This window comes from Impatiens glandulifera, chromosome 4, assembly GCF_907164915.1.
Source record: "Impatiens glandulifera chromosome 4, dImpGla2.1, whole genome shotgun sequence".
Taxonomy (NCBI): Eukaryota; Viridiplantae; Streptophyta; class Magnoliopsida; order Ericales; family Balsaminaceae; genus Impatiens; species Impatiens glandulifera.
This window is the reverse complement of record NC_061865.1, coordinates 60,812,274-60,829,989: the sequence shown is the minus strand read 5'-3', so window position 1 is coordinate 60,829,989 and position 17,716 is coordinate 60,812,274. Positions and strand designations below refer to the sequence as shown.

Sequence of the window (17,716 nt, the reverse complement as noted above, 5' to 3'; positions counted from 1 at the left end):
AGAGAAAAATAAATACTTAATTAATAAATATATAAATTTAAAAAAAAAATTCTGTTTATTAAATAGGTTAAATGAGTTAATTTGTTTTAATTATAATTATTCTTAGTTTGATTCTAAATTTTATAAATTTTGAAAAATCCATCCAAATGTATTATAAAATGTCTTCAATTTGTATATAAGGCGGTAGCACATTTAATAAAATATTTAAATATTTAAATAAGTTTATGAATATTTTAAACATAATATGTTATAATTTAGTGGCTCAATGTAGAAACTTAAATTTTTTATTTGATTATAAGTTCAAACTTTACCAAAAACAAATTTAACAATAAAAAAAATAAATTTTTATTTCTATTGGAGCTAGGGCAGCCGAAAACTCGGGGACGACTCTGTTAAGTACAAACACTATCAGATTAGTGAATATTAAAAATCAATGATACCTATTTTTTTTTATCTCATACCTGTTTTGGCGTATCATATTGGATGCTATTTTTTTTTTCAAAATTTTGTGTTGACTCAGACCCAAGTTGAAATATGTGAAAAAAAAATGTTTTTAAGGAGTGAACTAATGAATAATTAATTTTTTTATAATTTCTATGAACCATTGTACTACTAACTCCTTTATGTTTAAAAGTATATATATTTTGATTTATTAAATGGGCTGGGCTTATCCCAGAATGTGAGTCAACCATAAGTGATTATTTTTATCTTGTCCCTTTAGGGATTATTTTTATTTGATTATCTGATTAGGTTCTTGATTTAGTTCCTCTTGAGTGCATAGTGCATGACGATAAACATATTTTCGATGATGTTTTGATTTCATTTTTTGATTTTTGAGCAGCGTTGATTTGGTTTTCACTATAATCCGTTTATTTTAGGTTATCATTCTTTTGGTAGACATGAGCTTGGTTGGGTGTGAGACTTGGCCATAAAAAAATTATTTTGTTAGGATTTTGTTTTTTTGTATTTTATTCTTTTTTCTTTTTATGAAATGATTTTTTTGTTAAAAAAATAGTTTTTTTTTATAAAATAAAAGATTAAGTGTTTTAACGTTTGAATTTTAAGAATGTTAAACGTCAAATTAGTGAAGTGTATGGATTTTCTTTGTTTAACAACACTTTTAACATACTTTTTTTGACTCATTAACAATGTTATTTAGTCTAGGCCAAAAATCATAACAATGTTCTTAGTCTAAAAGACAAGTTCTTGCTCTCTTTGGTAGAGATTCATGTCATGGTTCATTATCTCAATAAAAAACTATATATGTCAAGATATACCTACCCCATGACATGATTTATGACCGTAATCAGACCTATTAGTTAGAAACCATTGCTATAACACACTCATCGAACACATAACATGAACAAATTAAAAATTGTTCATCCAAAGTAGTTACATGCATAAATACATAGCAGGTCATAAGTTCTTCATTGGTCCTAAAAGTTAGAAGTTACACAAACCCTAATATTTGATCTCGGCCAATTATGATCAAAACTCTACCACACAACCTAATCTTCACGAGAATAACCCTCGACGATGCCTTGACGAATTAGCGATCCTAACGACATCGAGGAACATGCCCTCATCGCAAGGGATGTAGAGTTTGGATGACTTGGAGAATTCATACTCTTCTCTTGCAAGATCAAGCAATGCTTGGAACAAAGGGTGGTTGAGGATTCTAACTTTGATAACATGTCTCTTATGATCTTCACCAACATAAACAACCAAATGACCTTTAGGCACATCTCTTGGAATCATCATAATTTCACCATGAATGGAAGCCGGAGAAGATGAAGAAGGCCACACATCATGACCATTCCACCACCAACAACAACAGCACTCGCAAGCTTGATCATGATCTGAGTTATGTTTGATTCTATAATTCATCATCTTCTTCAAACAAGTCCTCATAAACTTTCCAATCTCAATCTTCTTCATGTGTTTCATTATAGTGATTGAGAGTTTGGATTGTGTCATATATATATTGGAAAAACTTGGGTTTTAAATTTAGAATTACTGCGTTACAAATGAAACCAAAGAAATAGGTTGGGGTTAAATTAATTGAAGTTGTAGGTTAGACCCCACCTAGATAGATAAATATAAAGAAAGGGAGGAGTGGAGAGAAAATATTGGATAAGATATGAAGATTTGAAGAAGGGATGGGTAAGTTTCTTGGGCATGGTGCAACTCCTTTGAGGCCTCTTTAAATGAAGCTCTAATGGATATCATAAAAATATAATAATTTACTCATGGATTGGATTAAATATGTATTAATTTAATGATGATATCTCACAACAACTCAACTCATGAATGACCCATTTTTACAAATATTAATTAACTCCACAATTGCTAACAATCATTAGATGAAATCATACATATATACATAAATAGTCAATATTTTATTATGCATATACTTATAAAGTTATAGACGAGATGTGGAGAATGATTCAGCGTCATTCGGAAGTTTGAATGGAGACGATTAATAGGGTAAATTTATATATTTGAGTTACCATTCCGATTATTTTCTATTGATATCTTGTTGGAGATAAACCGTTAAATTTTTAATGATAGTAGTCATTCGATATGTATCATTCACCATATTATTATTACGACGCTTTTTAAAATTCGTTTTGAAAAGTCGGTGTAATCGATCAGGAAGTTAATCGTTCTTCTTGAAATTTATTCACTCGATAATTTGTTAGGTAATGTATTTGTATTCTTTTATTATTTATTTTCTCATGTCATTCTTTGTCATTGTGTTTAAACGCTTTTTATCATTTTTTAATATACATAAACCATCTAAAAAATTAATGAAACGTAAAAACTCATGGGCAATATAAATTTGTCGGGTTTTGATCTATCGATCGGATTTGAATCTCGAGTTTCAACTTGTTTGGAGACACAATGTTTGCTTCTTTTGAATTTCTAATGAATTTTTATTAATTATATTTTAAAAATATCTTTACTTTATTTGTACTAAATTTAAATTTTAAAATACGAAATGAAATTTTAGTAATTAAACCAACTTACTTTTTATAAAACTTTTTTACAAGAACTCACCGAACCAAAATCAAACAAGCTCCAATTTTTAGTTAATGGGTGAAAAGAAGAGGTAGAAAAGAATGAATTGAAGTGATGGAAATGATTGGAAGAAGCCAACAAAAAAAAATAAAAAAAAAAATAAGTGGTTTGGATGCATCACCCCTAGATACATTTACACTATGTTGTTCTGTTCGTACATGCTTCCATTGGATTGAAATGAAATGAAATCAAATCAGATGAAATCAAATTACAGAGTTATGGCACCGAATTTACCAGTCATCATATTTGGAACTATCTTACAACCGTTTTTTTATTCATGCAAATGAAACCAGCGGCACAATTACTTGGTTCCTTTTTTGCTTGTTTTTTTAACGAGATTGATCATTTCTTTTAGCTTAACGACAAAAAAATGTGGATATATCGAGCTTCCATCTGAGTTCCAGTCCCTAGGGTCCCTAGGTTTAGGGTTTAAACACTTAAGAATGACCGATCTTAGGTTTAGAGTTTAAACATTGAACCATCATGTAATATATATATATATATAGAATGATGTTTAATTTTTAAAGTGTTTGGATTGCCGAGTCCATAGTTGTGGTTAATTTGAATATATATGTGAGAATAAATGAATATTTGAATCGGATTGTGAGTTGACCCGCCCATAAACTTAAAACGGTTAAAAATAAAATTAAAAATACTATTAGTATGTTTTGAATTTGCAACATAATAAAACAGCTCCGAATAAATTAAATACGTGCATTAAGATACGAAGGCTTCTTAAACAACGAAAGTACTTTTTGTACAACCTTTTAGCCAACTAGGCTATTAACATTTTATATTTATATTCAACACAATTTGATGAACGCGAGAAATTTTGACAATATAATTTCAACTTTTTAACTAACTAATATATATATAATATGATTAATTTTTAAAGTGTCTGAATTGTTGGGTCGAGAGCTGTGGTTAATTTGGATATATATATATATATATATATATATATATATATATATAAAATAAGATCGAATTGTGGGTTGACCCGCCCATAAACTTAAAACGACTAAAAATAAAATTAAAAATGTTATAGGTATATTTTGAACTTGCAACCTAATAAAATAAGTACAACTCTTTAACCAAATGTGATTAAGATGTGATTTGTCGATGAATTATAGGTCAATATCAATTGAAAATGGTTAAAAAAATATGAATCAAATATTTGATTGACCAAAGTGTGAGGTCATAATGTTAAATATTAAAAAATATGAATCAAATATTTAATTGAGCAAAGTGAAAGTGTAAGGTCACCAAATATTTAATCAAATATGTGATGTGATTTGTGAGAAAATAAATTATTTTATCGAAGTGAATAAAATGTGAAATGATAGAGTTCTAATTTTTATTTTAATATATTATTCATGATTTATTAAAAAATTTAAACATTGAATACCTATTATATTTTTATTAAATTTATTTTATTTATATTTTTATTCGTTTGTATCGCACAGTAGATATTAATGTTTCTATATATTGTAGACATTTATATTGTTTTTTAAATTTGATTCCATTAAATTTTACTTATTATTGTTTTATTTTTTAAAGGATAAATTATTTTTCATTTAATCGTGAAAATCACAACTAAATGCTAATATTCATAAAAAAAAATAATTTTAATTAGCTTAATAAAATTTATGACATTTTTATTATAAATTATCTAAAAGCAAAACAAATTTAGAGAAACATATTTACTAGTAAAAAAAACAGGTATAGGAGATCTGAAGTTATAAATGAATGCTTTATCATTAAAATTAACAACTATATTTTTTATAATGAAATGAATCCAAGCTATATCAATAATTATCAGAAACCCGAGTTTTGTGGTGTCTCCTAACTACGGAAATTTTTTTTTTTTTGTTACCTTTGATCTAGTTCAAAAGATTTAAAAAAAACGGTATTACCTGAGATTTTAACTAATAAACAAAATAAAATTCTTAAACATAATAAATTTAATTATCAATTTTAGATTTTAGGCTGCCTAACCCAAAACCTATTAATTATCAACAATTGCTCACTTTTGTAATCTTGAATTGTTGCCTATTTAAGGCTTCTCACAATCTTGGATTTATAGGAGTTTATTTCATCCTTTGTAAGACCTAGTTTCCATTAATAGATTTTGTATATAAATAATTAAATGAACTGAAAATTGTTCAACTCTTTGATATAAGTCATAAGAGTGAGAACGAAGTTAGGAACGAAAGTATTGACACGAATATGACGTGGTCTAACACTTGTGCAGGAGAGAAAAAAAAATCTCGAACATGGCCATTTTTTTGTTTTTTTTTTCTTTCTCCGCACATGACCATGTACGTGACAAAAATCTATCGCACATGGCCATGTACGGGACAAAAATCTCCCGAATATGACTATTTTTCCGAATTTTTTTTAATTATTTTTTTCTCTTATTGTAAACACTAAAAATATACCTACCAAATTTATAAAATTAAAATAAATATTTTGATTTATTTTCAAATAAATAAAATTAAAATAATTAACTCTAAGACCAAAACCTAATAAAATAATTAATTAGATTTCTGTACTAGCATTTAAATAATTTTTATTACAATTATGTAAATAACGCTAAAATTTACGCATGTCTAAGACAAGAAGAATAATAGGTAAATATAAAACGTTATACAACCGATTTTAAAAAACCAAATTTATAAATAGAGACCGTTTTAAACGGGTAGAAATGATGAAACACAATATTTTTTCCCGATATTACCAAACTCGAAATAAAACGAAACTTTAGATAAAAATACGTTTGTACACGTAAATATTTTTATTAATTTTCAAAAATAATTCACGACTCTATTTCAAATAAATAATCTTTTAAATTAATTATTACTTTAAACAAAAAATTTCTAAAAAATTCATTATTTAAAATTTGTCAAGAATTTATTTAAAATCTTTTAAAATAATGTTTTATTTTTAAAAAATTTATGACACGCAAACCCATATAAAATTCTCGAACCCCAAACTTCTACGGAACCAAGATTTTTCTAGAATTACACCTACAGATGATAGATTCGTGGTCCTACAAATATATATATATATTCATGCTTTTTTTTTTCAATTCAACAACACATAGACCAAGACTTTTTTAAAATCTATATTTAGTTTATAAACAAAATATGCTCAACCAGATTACCTCAAATGACCAAGATCTTATCTAAAAAAAAAAAAAATATCAGTTAGTAAACTAAACTAACATAACAATAGTCTAATCTAAAAACCAAAAGTTTTGTATTCAATTTTAATTAAAAATACTACGATTTAAATAGGATAATAAATATGAGGAATGCTAGCCACCAATAAAAAAAAAAAAAAAAAAAAAAAAAAAAAAAAAAAAAAAACTATTTTCACTAATAATTCTATTTAAAAGTGGTTATGTCACCCACCCATATATAAACTTGGGTCAATAGGTCAAAAATAATTTTATTTTTGGTCTTTTTTAATTAAAACAAATATAGAACAAGACGGATTGGACCTCTACCCAATAAAAACATAAATATGACGTAACCAATATTATACACCACACATGACATGACAGGCCACGAAATTATTTATAAATCAACTAAAAATATCGTTAAAAATAAGAACCGAAAAAGATCGACCATTTATAATTGTCAGACAAAAATTTTAAAAATAAATTATTTTATAATTACTAAATTTAACCTTGAATTCGGGGTTTAACGTGTAAAAGAATGACTAATGAAATATTTATGACATGATTAATTTAGTTTTTATATATATATAATATAATTTTTTTAATAAATATATATTGGTCCCATTGCATAATATTTTGTTTTTTTTCATCCCTGTAATCTAAAGAAGACCACTCAACTAGTCCAATATTTGAAAAACGATAGAATATAGCAGAAGAGCATAATGGGTCTCCATTTTCAACCCAAACAAATAAATAAATAAATAAATGGCTTAGGATTGATCTAACGTCGCTTTCCCCATAGCAAGTTTCTAAGTCTTTGTCAATTTCCTTCAAATCTTAGATTTTTTCAATAAACAATAATAAATTAATCATTTTATTATATATATTTATATATATATATATATATATATATATATATATATATTATAAGTGTTCAGGGTAAAAGTCGACTTAAAAGATCAAAATGTTAAGAATTCGATTTCATCTAAAAAAATGTTTTGAGTTGAAGCGAGAGTTCATAATTGTTGGGTGTTGGACTGGTTCTACTTAATTTTTAAATAAAAAATAAAAGACCAATGCCCATATCCATTAGTAAAAGGACTTAAGTACATAAATAAGGGATTCATTTATCTTAAACATTAATTAATGCTGAAAGGGATCGACTTCTTTTTTAGAAAAAAAAATGTTTAGGTAGATTAGGATACACTCAAATAAAATAAAATATATAATTAAATGTCACATTTAAACACAATGATTAAATATTATTAAGAATTAGGGTAACTGTGGAAACTAAAAATCTTTCAAGAGGGCCATAAAGTCACTGTCCAATTATACCACTATTTTGTTATGTACTTTGAAGAGAGTAAATAAAATAACATTACAAAAGAAATTTAATGATATGTTTTTATTTCTTTTTATTCAAAAGATATTCGAAGACGAAGACTCAATATCAAACCAAACCAAATCAAACCAAAACCGAATCAAGCCTCCCAACACTTTCCGAAGGTCTCGGGCATATACCGTTTGAAAGCACCTGCCATATATACTAACTATCACAATGCCATACTTGGTCATAAATAACATTTTATTCAAACATTTTTGTTTTCAAAATTGGTCCCGAATGAAGACTTAAACTCTATGTGCTCTACAACTTAGATTATCACCCTCTTCTTCATTAATATTTATTCATCTCCCCAATTTTTTTTCCCTTAACATTAAGTCTTACTAACTAGGGGCGGAGTCAAGATTTGAAATCTACCCGGGCTAGTTTTATAATAATATCAAACAAACAATCAATAACGACGGGAAACAATCAATAACGACGGTAAATTACCGTAGCTATTGATGAATGCATACATAATATGTAGGGCTACCCGGGCTACCGTCCGGGCCGGCTTGTACTTGGCTCCACCCCTGTTACTAACACCCCACTAAGTCAAACTTGTACCTCATTGACAAAACGTCCAAACAAATTGAGATATTAGTTGTTACTCTTAGAATAAAGAGAAACCATTCTCAATTTAAGTGATTTATGTTTTATAGAAATTATATTATACTTATAATGAAACTAATATAATAATGATATTATCACAATTTATATATTATCTTATATTTTAACATTTATTTTTAAACTCGAGATGGAAAACAATTGAACAACTTGAGGTTGAAATGAGATTGTGAAATATTGATGTTGTATTCTTCATAAATTTGTGAGCTCTATCTAATAACAGGATGACAATGTGACAAATAAACCAACAAATAATGTAAAATTTCATGGGCATTAAATGTAAGGTGAAACAACAACCGAATAAACTCCGAAATTACTCGTAAATCTCGAGATTCATCCAACGACGGGATGACAGTGTGTTGCATTAAAAGAAATCAACGAAAAAGGTAGATTCTCATGGACATAAAATGCTAGAGAGAAACAACACCTGAAAAAAATTAATTATAACAAAAAAAATGACAGTGCCTTAACTAAATAACCAGTAAAGAAGCATGTATGATTGGATTAGGACCAATAAATTATGAGCAATATTACTGGAATAAACAACAACTGAAAACAAAACTCAAAGAATATGTTTGTCGAAAAAAAATAAAAACATCAACCAAATTATTTGAAAGAAAAAAAATATTATTAAAAAATAATTATTAGAGCCTTATTAAAGTCCTCCATCAATTGCTAAAATATCTATTGATAGAGGTATAATACTAAATTTTGTAGCTCATTAAATTATAAAGGTTACATCATGTTAAAATAAAGAGAAATTGTATTAAATTGTTATATAATTATATCTATTATATAAATAGACATAACATTAAGCTTATAATAATATAATAATTATATTATCACAATTTATAATATTATAATTTTTTTTATCTATAAATCTTATATTATACTTACTCAAATGTAGGATTATTAAAAATGTAATTTTTTTTACTTAATTTTTTTTTATATAACTAGGATGATATTGTCTTTAAATATCGAATTTCTGAAAACAATTATAAAGAAATGAAACTCTAGAAATTAAAAAGAAAAAATCTTTAATGTTGTATATTAACATTTATAAATAACCCTGGTAAATTAGTAATTAACTTAGAAAATCTAAATTATTTATATATACAAGCACAAACACACTAATAATTTAATAAGTATTCACTGACAATCAATGCTTAAACTCACAATATTATCACAAGTACTAGACAACTCTGAATATTGTGATAATATTGTAATAATATTTTACTTATAAATCTTATATTCTAATCGGTACTAGACAAACTATAGTTACTAATGTAAGATTATTAAAAATGTATTTTTTTTACTTAAGATTTTCTATATAATTATGAAGATTCTCGCGTGATGCACATAGATAAAAATATAAACAAAATAAATTTAATAAAAAATTATAATAATATATATTCAATGTTTAAAATTCAACGAATAATATATTAAAATAAAAAATAGAACACTCTCATTTCACATTTATTCATTTCAGTAAAACAACTCATCTTTTCACATATCTTATTATATATTTTTTCTCAATAAATTTCTTATCTCGTGATTTTACACTTTCACTTCGATCAATCAAATACTTGATTCATATTTTGTACGCGTGATGCACATAGATAAAAATATAAACAAAATAAATTTAATAAAAAATTATAATAATATATATTCAATGTTTAAAATTCAACGAATAATATATTAAAATAAAAAATATAACACTCTCATTTCACATTTATTCATTTCAGTAAAACAACTCATCTTTTCACATATCTTATTATATATTTTTTCTCAATAAATTTCTTATCTCGTGATTTTACACTTTCACTTCGATCAATCAAATACTTGATTCATATTTTGTACGCGTGATGCACATAGATAAAAATATAAACAAAATAAATTTAATAAAAAATTATAATAATATATATTCAATGTTTAAAATTCAACGAATAATATATTAAAATAAAAAATATAACACTCTCATTTCACAATTATTCATTTCAGTAAAACAACTCATCTTTTCACATATTTTATTATATATTTTTTCTTAATAAATTTCTTATCTCGTGATTTTACACTTTCATTTTGATCAATCAAATACTTGATTCATATTTTGTAATATTTAAAATCGTGACCTCACACATTGATCAATCAAATATTTGATTCATATTTTTTAATCACTTTTAATTATTACCGCCCTATTATTTCTGGCAAAGCACATCCAATCACATTTGGTTAAAGATTTGTACTTGTTTTTGTTAGATTGCAAGTTCAAAACATACCTACAACATTTTTAATTTTAATTTTAATAGTTTTAAGTTTATGGGCGGGTCAACACACAATCCGACTCAAGTATTCATTTACTCTCACATATATATTCAAATTAACCAAATCTCTCGACCCGGCAATCCAAACACTTTGAAATTTAGAATCATTATATATATAGATTTGCTTTGTACATTGTATAACTACCTATTCTAAAATTGTGTGTCTGGTCAATTTTAGGAATCAAACTAGACCTAAACCTTTTATTGGTCCATGTGACTAGAAGCTTCATGGATGTTTCTATTAATAGGTAAACAAATACAAATTTGGAATGATATACTTAGACTTTCTTAACCACAAATTGACCCGAATTTTTTCCTTCCAACTGCCCCACCATTGAATTCCCCTCTTCACCAATTTACTCAAGTCACAATCGCCATTTCTGATCGTGGATTGCAAGAAAGTTAGCAACTTTATAGGTGGGTTCCCCTGTCGATCTTCATTCTCATCAATTTCTCTACAGATATTGCAAATGAAGTGCCTGCCGTTCTTCAGCAGAGAAGTGAAGTGTAAAGATGAAGAAGAAGAAGGAACTAGAGCCGTTCCTTCTTCAAACTCTAGCTCGGATATGAACTCTCCAGAGAACGATTCATTCTCAAGTCTTTTACAAAGTAAAAGTAATCTGAATGTTATAGCATTCACTCTATCCGAGATGAAAACAGCCACCAAGAATTTCAGTCGAAGTTCCAAAATTGGTGAAGGTGGATTCGGGTGTGTATACAAAGGTTTGATTAAGTGTGATTCTTCAGATTTGATTAATAAGAAGAAGAAAGTTGAAGTTGCTGTTAAACAGCTAGGAACAAGAGGAATTCAGGTAGTGATTTGATTTAACCCGAATTTGAATATGGGTAAACGGGTCGGGTTTTGTATTTATGATTGTTTATTTTATTATTATGGCAGGGGCATAAGGAATGGGTGGCTGAAGTGAACTTTCTTGGCATTGTTGAGCATGAAAACTTAGTTAAATTGGTTGGTTATTGTGCTGAAGATGATGAAAGGGGAATCCAAAGAATTCTTGTTTATGAATATATGCCCAATGGAAGTGTAGATCGTCATTTATCGGCGACTAAGTCGTCGATAACGCCACTTTCGTGGGCACTTAGATTGAAAGTCGCGAGAGATGCTGCCCGAGGATTAGCACATTTGCATGAAGGCATGGAATTTCAGATTATATTCCGAGATTTCAAATCTTCTAATATTCTTCTCGACGAGAATTGGAATGCTAAGTTGTCTGACTTTGGATTGGCTAGACTAGGACCCGAGGAAGGATTCACACATGTCACAACCGGGGTAAGTAATAATCAATAAATGTTGAACATATGTGTGCTTAAGTTTACAAATGAGTAGTCTAAAATGTGTTTTCAAATGGGTCAAATCTATAATGATATAATTTTTTTAACCTCTTTAGGTTAAGGGAACATTGGGATATGCAGCACCGGAATACATGCAAACAGGTCATTTGACGTCGAAGAGCGATGTTTGGGGATACGGGGTATTCCTTTATGAACTAATAACGGGGAGGCGACCAATGGATAGGAATCGCCCGAGCAGAGAGCAACAACTGTTGATATGGATAAGGCCATATTTGTCGAGTGAAAGGAAGTTTAGGCAGATATTGGATCCACGGCTCGATTGGAAGCAACATAATTCCAACAGGTGTGCATTTAAGATTGCAAAGGTTGCCAACTTGTGCTTGAATCGAAATGCAAAGTCGCGACCGAAAATGAGTGAGGTTTTGAGAATGGTGGACGAGATTCTCGAGTCATGGAATCAAACCAAGGGGAAGGAGGAAGCCTTGGAAGGAAAAGCTACGATGAAGCCGAAGCCTGAAGAAAGACATTGGTTTGTTCGAACGTGTAGTGGAATAGTCACGAATTGAGAAATTTGATGTTTTTTTAGCTAGTTATTGTCATGTTTTATGTTAGCTGAAAAATATGAAGATTGTTTTTCAGATTGTATATAAGTCTTTTAAGGATAATTGTTTTTGGTATACATGAACCTATACATGCGATCTCCACGATCGATCGCATGTTGTTCCCAATCTGACCGAACCCCAAACGGGTTCTCTTTCAGCCATTCTCTACTAGCCGCGAAGAGAGTTCCCTTCGCGTTTTTTATAAACTGTTCTCTCATCCTTATTGCCACTTCTTCTATATCAGACTGAAGAAATACCTGGTTTCCCAAACATTTCAGGAGTTAACTCTAATTGTAGATCCAACAAAGAAACCGAATTTTAAAAAAAGAAATCAGTTACCTTCCCATCAGATGCAAGCAAATCTGCTATTGATTCGACCAACGATTTTTGTAGCATTCTCCATCTGTGCTCAGGCTTGTTGAAATCGGGGTTTGGGCACTATGATTAATTCATTCTATGAGGATATAACACATTAACCAATGAACCTTATCTTCATTATGGATAGTCTTTACCTGTATGGATACAAGAACCAACTTTCCAGGGTAGCTCGAAACTAAGGATCGAAAAGTTGATGTTGCATTTGTCGCGATAAAGTGCCTAGAAAAAACCAACCAACCGCAGTTTTTAGATGAACTGATGTTTTTTAGGTAGTAGTAACTGTTATCCAATTTTTTTCCCATAAAACAAGAAAGGGTAAAGAATGTGCACCCATTCCTTATTCCGCGCAAATGGATTGAGTTTAGACAACGTTCTACAAGCTGAAAAGTGAGAATTGCATCCATATAAGAATTTACTATGAGGGAGAATTGTGTGGAGTGAAAAAAAAAACCTTTTCATTAATCTCTAGCCCTAGAAAATTAAGATCCTTCTCCTTCTCAGCCATGTTGAGGAGAAACAATCCATTTCCTGCCATTTACAAGCACAGATTTAAGATGTAGAGAACTAATGCTTTTTAGAACTTGGTTTTCTAATATTCTTCTTTGTGCAAACTGCATTAGCTATGTTAATCATCATTGACATCCTTCAAGAACATCTAAGACAATAATTCATTGGTTCAAATGAATTACCGCTTCCAATATCAACTACTAGAGGTTGAGTTGGATTACTGTAGACGTCATTCCAGTCAATGTCAAACGGATATGCCTGAAATAAATTTAAGGAAAAAAATCAAATCCCTCGAGAAAAACATTTCATTTTTACTGAAAAATTGGGCAAGGATGACATATATGTTCTAAAACAATAGATAACGGCATATGATAAAAATGTTTTGCTAATGAAATATGCAGCAATCTTAAAGAGAAAACAACTACCATCAGATTAGAGAATTAGAGAAATCTTACCCTGTCCAAGGCCATAACACCATGAAGCTTTCTTCCTCCAAGAAAATCCCAGAAAACAGATGCACTTTCAACAATGTTATAACTAGATAGAGAACTCGACATCCTCAAAATTGCATTGCATGACGAGTTCCTTACAACAGTTACTTCACAATTGCTTTGAATAAGCTTCTCAAGCAATAAAGTCAACTGAAATTCTCCCCAGCTGGAATGAGTTAACGAGCTGAATTTAAATGGACCAATCCATAAGCTTTTCTGTCCAATGTTGAAAATTGGTGAACATTAGATTCTTGAGTCAAGCTAAAGCTTAAAGATGAATAACTCACCTGACAGTTTAGAAGTAAGGAAGAAATTTCTTCTAAAGAATTTGGCCCAATATCAACAGGTAGCCAACCTGGGAATGAGGATATATCGGAGGGTCAACTGTGCTTTTAAAAAATCATCCATTTCTATAGTTAGAAAAGATGATCTTACCATCCGGAATACTATCAGCAGGAAAAACCTGTAACTTTTGAGTATTTCCGTTTTGGCACCAAAAATCACTTGGAAGCACAACTGACACATTTCTAGATTTTATCAACTGCACCAGTTTCAGAGCTTCTTCACATGCTCCAGTTTCTAACATTTTCAAAGGAGCAGGCAATCCAAGAGCATTCATTATCTGAAATACCATTCTTCCAACAAGCACTAGACTATCACATCTAGAAGCTAAACTATACAAAGAAGCAGCTTTGTCTGATAGATTTCCCCCACCAATCTGTATATACAAATTAGATGAAGCCATTGAATTATAGAATAAATGGAAACAATGGTCATAAGAAAAAGGCGATCAGTATGTACTATAGCAACAAATGGTCGTTTGGTGGGTGCGATGGCTTTCTGCAATTGATATAGACTCTGTTCAAAATAAAAACCAGCTATAGATGCGCAGCAGAAAACAGTAATTCCAACTGTTGATGCAAGAACTCTATGAGAACATGAAAATGCATCATTTACAAAAATATCAACTCCTGCCGATAAGCCTTCGGAAAATTCCAAACAGTTGGCAAGTTCCCCTTTGGAGCTAAAGAGATTATCAAGAAGAACAATGTCATCATTTCCGTCATCAGGGCAAAATTTTGCAGGTTTGACATTAAGCTTGAGAGCTGCCGACAAAAACTCTGGAAAGAAAATAAAATTAAGATTTCTTAGGTTCATTGTAATAGGAAAGCAATCAAATGCTTAATTGATTCAAATACCTGCAACGATCTGGACTGAAAGATGGTTAGAATTCTTTTTCACACTCCAACTGCTAACTAGGATCAGTTTAGCCCCAGCGTTATGCAAATACTTGATGGTGGAAAGAGCATTGAAGACATAAGGAGATTGGATATCCATATCTGAATCAGGCAAAATGCACGAATCAAATCTGACCATAACAACTTTCCCGTAAAGCTGGTCTTTTGGAAATTTCCTAAGCTTCTGGACATGGGGAAAGGAATGTGTATTGGCTTCATCACAAACTCTAGCCTACAGGAAGAAAATGGTCTGAATGTTAAAAAAAAACATGACATCCAAACAATGAAATTATTGAATAACAAAGAGGAGAAGAAGAAAATGCAATTCAGGCAATACAAATTATCTCCATGAGAAGTAAATAACTTCAAATTGCTAGTAGAAAAATAAAAAGGTATATTTTATTGGAAAAGTTCTTCTGCAGAACAAGCTGTAAAATGTGAAGTACCTTATATACTGTTGGAGCTATTGTTATGTCACTTGCCACATATTGACATCCTGTTGAAGGGGAAATTTAGTACAAAAATGAAACAAAAACCAGTGTGATTAGAGAAAACATCATTCATCTCTTTGTTTTACCTTGAAAAAAAATCTTTTTGTTTCCTTGATACCTCCGAGATGGAACAAAACTTCTTCTTCGCATCAAAGTTTCATGTTCACCCAATGCAGGTATGAAGAAATTCCCATGAAATAGTTTATGAATTAAGCTCATTTTTCAAGCTCCTTTTAGTACATTTTGAAATTCAACAATCCCTACTTCGTCAAGTGAGAACTTTGAACAGCAGCATAACAACACCTAAACAAATTGACATACCATTATGACATGAAAGGCAATAATCAAAAACACAGATGACTGGTGCAACAGTTCTTCAGGCAATAACAAATAAGACTATAAACTAGCTAAATGCAATTCCATCCAACTGTTAGAAATAACTGCATTAAAGTAAAATTCAGCATCGAATCAACAAAATTTTACAAGTTTAACATATTATCTGATTAACACGTTGAGAGATCCTCGATTCATTCAATTAAATTCAGTCATAGATGAGACACAACTTACCATACAACTTGAAAGTAAGTTGAAATCAGCTGAAATTGAAGAGATCATGAATCCTCACTGTCTAGTAGCATATGAAGGACATGTCTGCATGGTGAAATAAGAAAGGATTTCAGTGAAAAGGAGAAGCAGCATTCTGTTAAACCGCGTGATTTTGTGTCCTCTTCCCGCTCATAGATTCTTGGAGAGAAGAACATAATGAAAATAAGCGGAATGAATGCTTTTCGCTCTGCTTCCGATTCTGATTCGTCTTCTTCTTCTTCAAGTGGACAATTGAGAAGAAGAAGAAGATAGCAGAAAAATTGTTTCTCTTCTTTCTTATCTAACAATGGATAGAGGACAAAATTAAGCCCTTGAGCTTTTGATGAAAACGAAAATAAACCAATAAACTTATTTTTCTTAAATTAAACAACCCCAAGTCTTCCTTGATAAACAATTGATGTAATGTTCTCAGTTGAACTTTCACAAGGTGTCTTGTATGAGAAAAATGATTGAGCTCGAGATTTTAAGCGGTTCTCGTGAATTTGAATTATAAGGAATACATATTTGGGTTAATATCTCGATTATTTTTTCGTGTACTATCTAGTTTAAGATAAATCGAAATGATAGTTCGATTCGTATAATTTATAATGTTATTATTATTACGTTTTTGAATATTTGTTCTAGAGAGCGGTGAAGTAGGTCGAAGAGTTATTAGTTTTTCTTAAGGATTTATGAACTCGATAATTTTTTCAGTAATGTGTTTGTATTCTTTTTATATTTTCATTATTATTATTATCAGCATTCTTATGTTTATGTTAAATTTTGTCGTTTAAACGCTATATGTTGTTTTTAATATAAATTGATCATTTAAAAAGGATAATATAAACATTAATATTAAAAATAAAATATCTTTCAAAAATATATTTTTGCTTAAGAATTCAGACTTAATAATTGACAATATGATATGTGAATATTTTGTTGAAATAATTAGCATTATTTTTTATATTTCTCAAAAGTTCAGGTAGTAATTATTTGGTTTTTAAGGATATATAAGTTTGATAATATATTGAATAAATTATTTTTATTCTTTTCTTATTTGCATTATTATTATTTATTTTCACATGTTTTCTTGTTAATCTTTTATTTATTTTTTCATGTTTTTTTTATTATTATTCGTTTTCTTAAAGGTATACGAGCTAATAGATGGTTTTTGAATATCTTTTAGAAATTGTAATTTTATTTTATTTCTAATTATTGTTTTTGTTCGAAAGTTATTGCTTCATACACATATTACAAAAACGGAAGTTCTTATTTGGTGATTCAGCTTTTGGATATGCCCGATCAGTCGAAAGCTTATGTCGACCCCAAACTAGTTGATGACACAATAGATCCTTTAGTACGAAATTGATCGACTGATATATTGACTTATTTAAGAAAACCACTTGATAATATTTGAATTTTTGAGTTTTATCATAATAATATTTCTTAAGGACATATGTTATCTTGTATCTCATTAAACTTTAGAAGGTTAATTGCACATTAATTTTAAATTATAAGA

At 29.2% G+C, this 17,716-nt stretch overlaps 3 protein-coding genes across 3 annotated transcripts; 1 reads left to right on the top strand and 2 right to left on the bottom strand.

Annotated features, from left to right (window-relative positions):
- Positions 1 to 1,513: 1,513 nt before the first annotated feature.
- LOC124935616 lies at positions 1,514 to 1,947 on the bottom strand. Its single transcript, XM_047476036.1, has one exon. The coding sequence runs from the start codon at positions 1,945 to 1,947 to the stop codon at positions 1,516 to 1,518; it is 432 nt and encodes a 143-aa protein (XP_047331992.1). The 3' UTR covers positions 1,514 to 1,515.
- A 9,060-nt stretch (positions 1,948 to 11,007) lies between these two features.
- LOC124933923 (serine/threonine-protein kinase PCRK1-like) lies at positions 11,008 to 12,582 on the top strand. The gene is made up of 3 exons (XM_047474367.1): positions 11,008 to 11,406; positions 11,493 to 11,882; positions 12,001 to 12,582. Exons 1-3 carry the CDS (start codon positions 11,065 to 11,067, stop codon positions 12,469 to 12,471), a joined length of 1,203 nt encoding a protein of 400 aa, XP_047330323.1. The 5' UTR covers positions 11,008 to 11,064; the 3' UTR covers positions 12,472 to 12,582.
- Positions 12,512 to 16,452, bottom strand: LOC124933922 (phosphoglycerate kinase-like). The gene is made up of 14 exons (XM_047474365.1): positions 16,180 to 16,452; positions 15,699 to 15,915; positions 15,568 to 15,617; positions 15,083 to 15,353; positions 14,685 to 15,004; positions 14,319 to 14,601; positions 14,171 to 14,238; positions 13,848 to 14,099; positions 13,575 to 13,650; positions 13,337 to 13,413; positions 13,216 to 13,265; positions 13,020 to 13,104; positions 12,847 to 12,945; positions 12,512 to 12,764 (listed from the first exon to the last, which is right to left on the bottom strand). The coding sequence occupies exons 2-14, from the start codon at positions 15,829 to 15,831 to the stop codon at positions 12,561 to 12,563; spliced, it is 1,968 nt and encodes a 655-aa protein (XP_047330321.1). The 5' UTR covers positions 15,832 to 15,915; positions 16,180 to 16,452; the 3' UTR covers positions 12,512 to 12,560.
- Between the last annotated feature and the right edge of the window lie 1,264 nt (positions 16,453 to 17,716).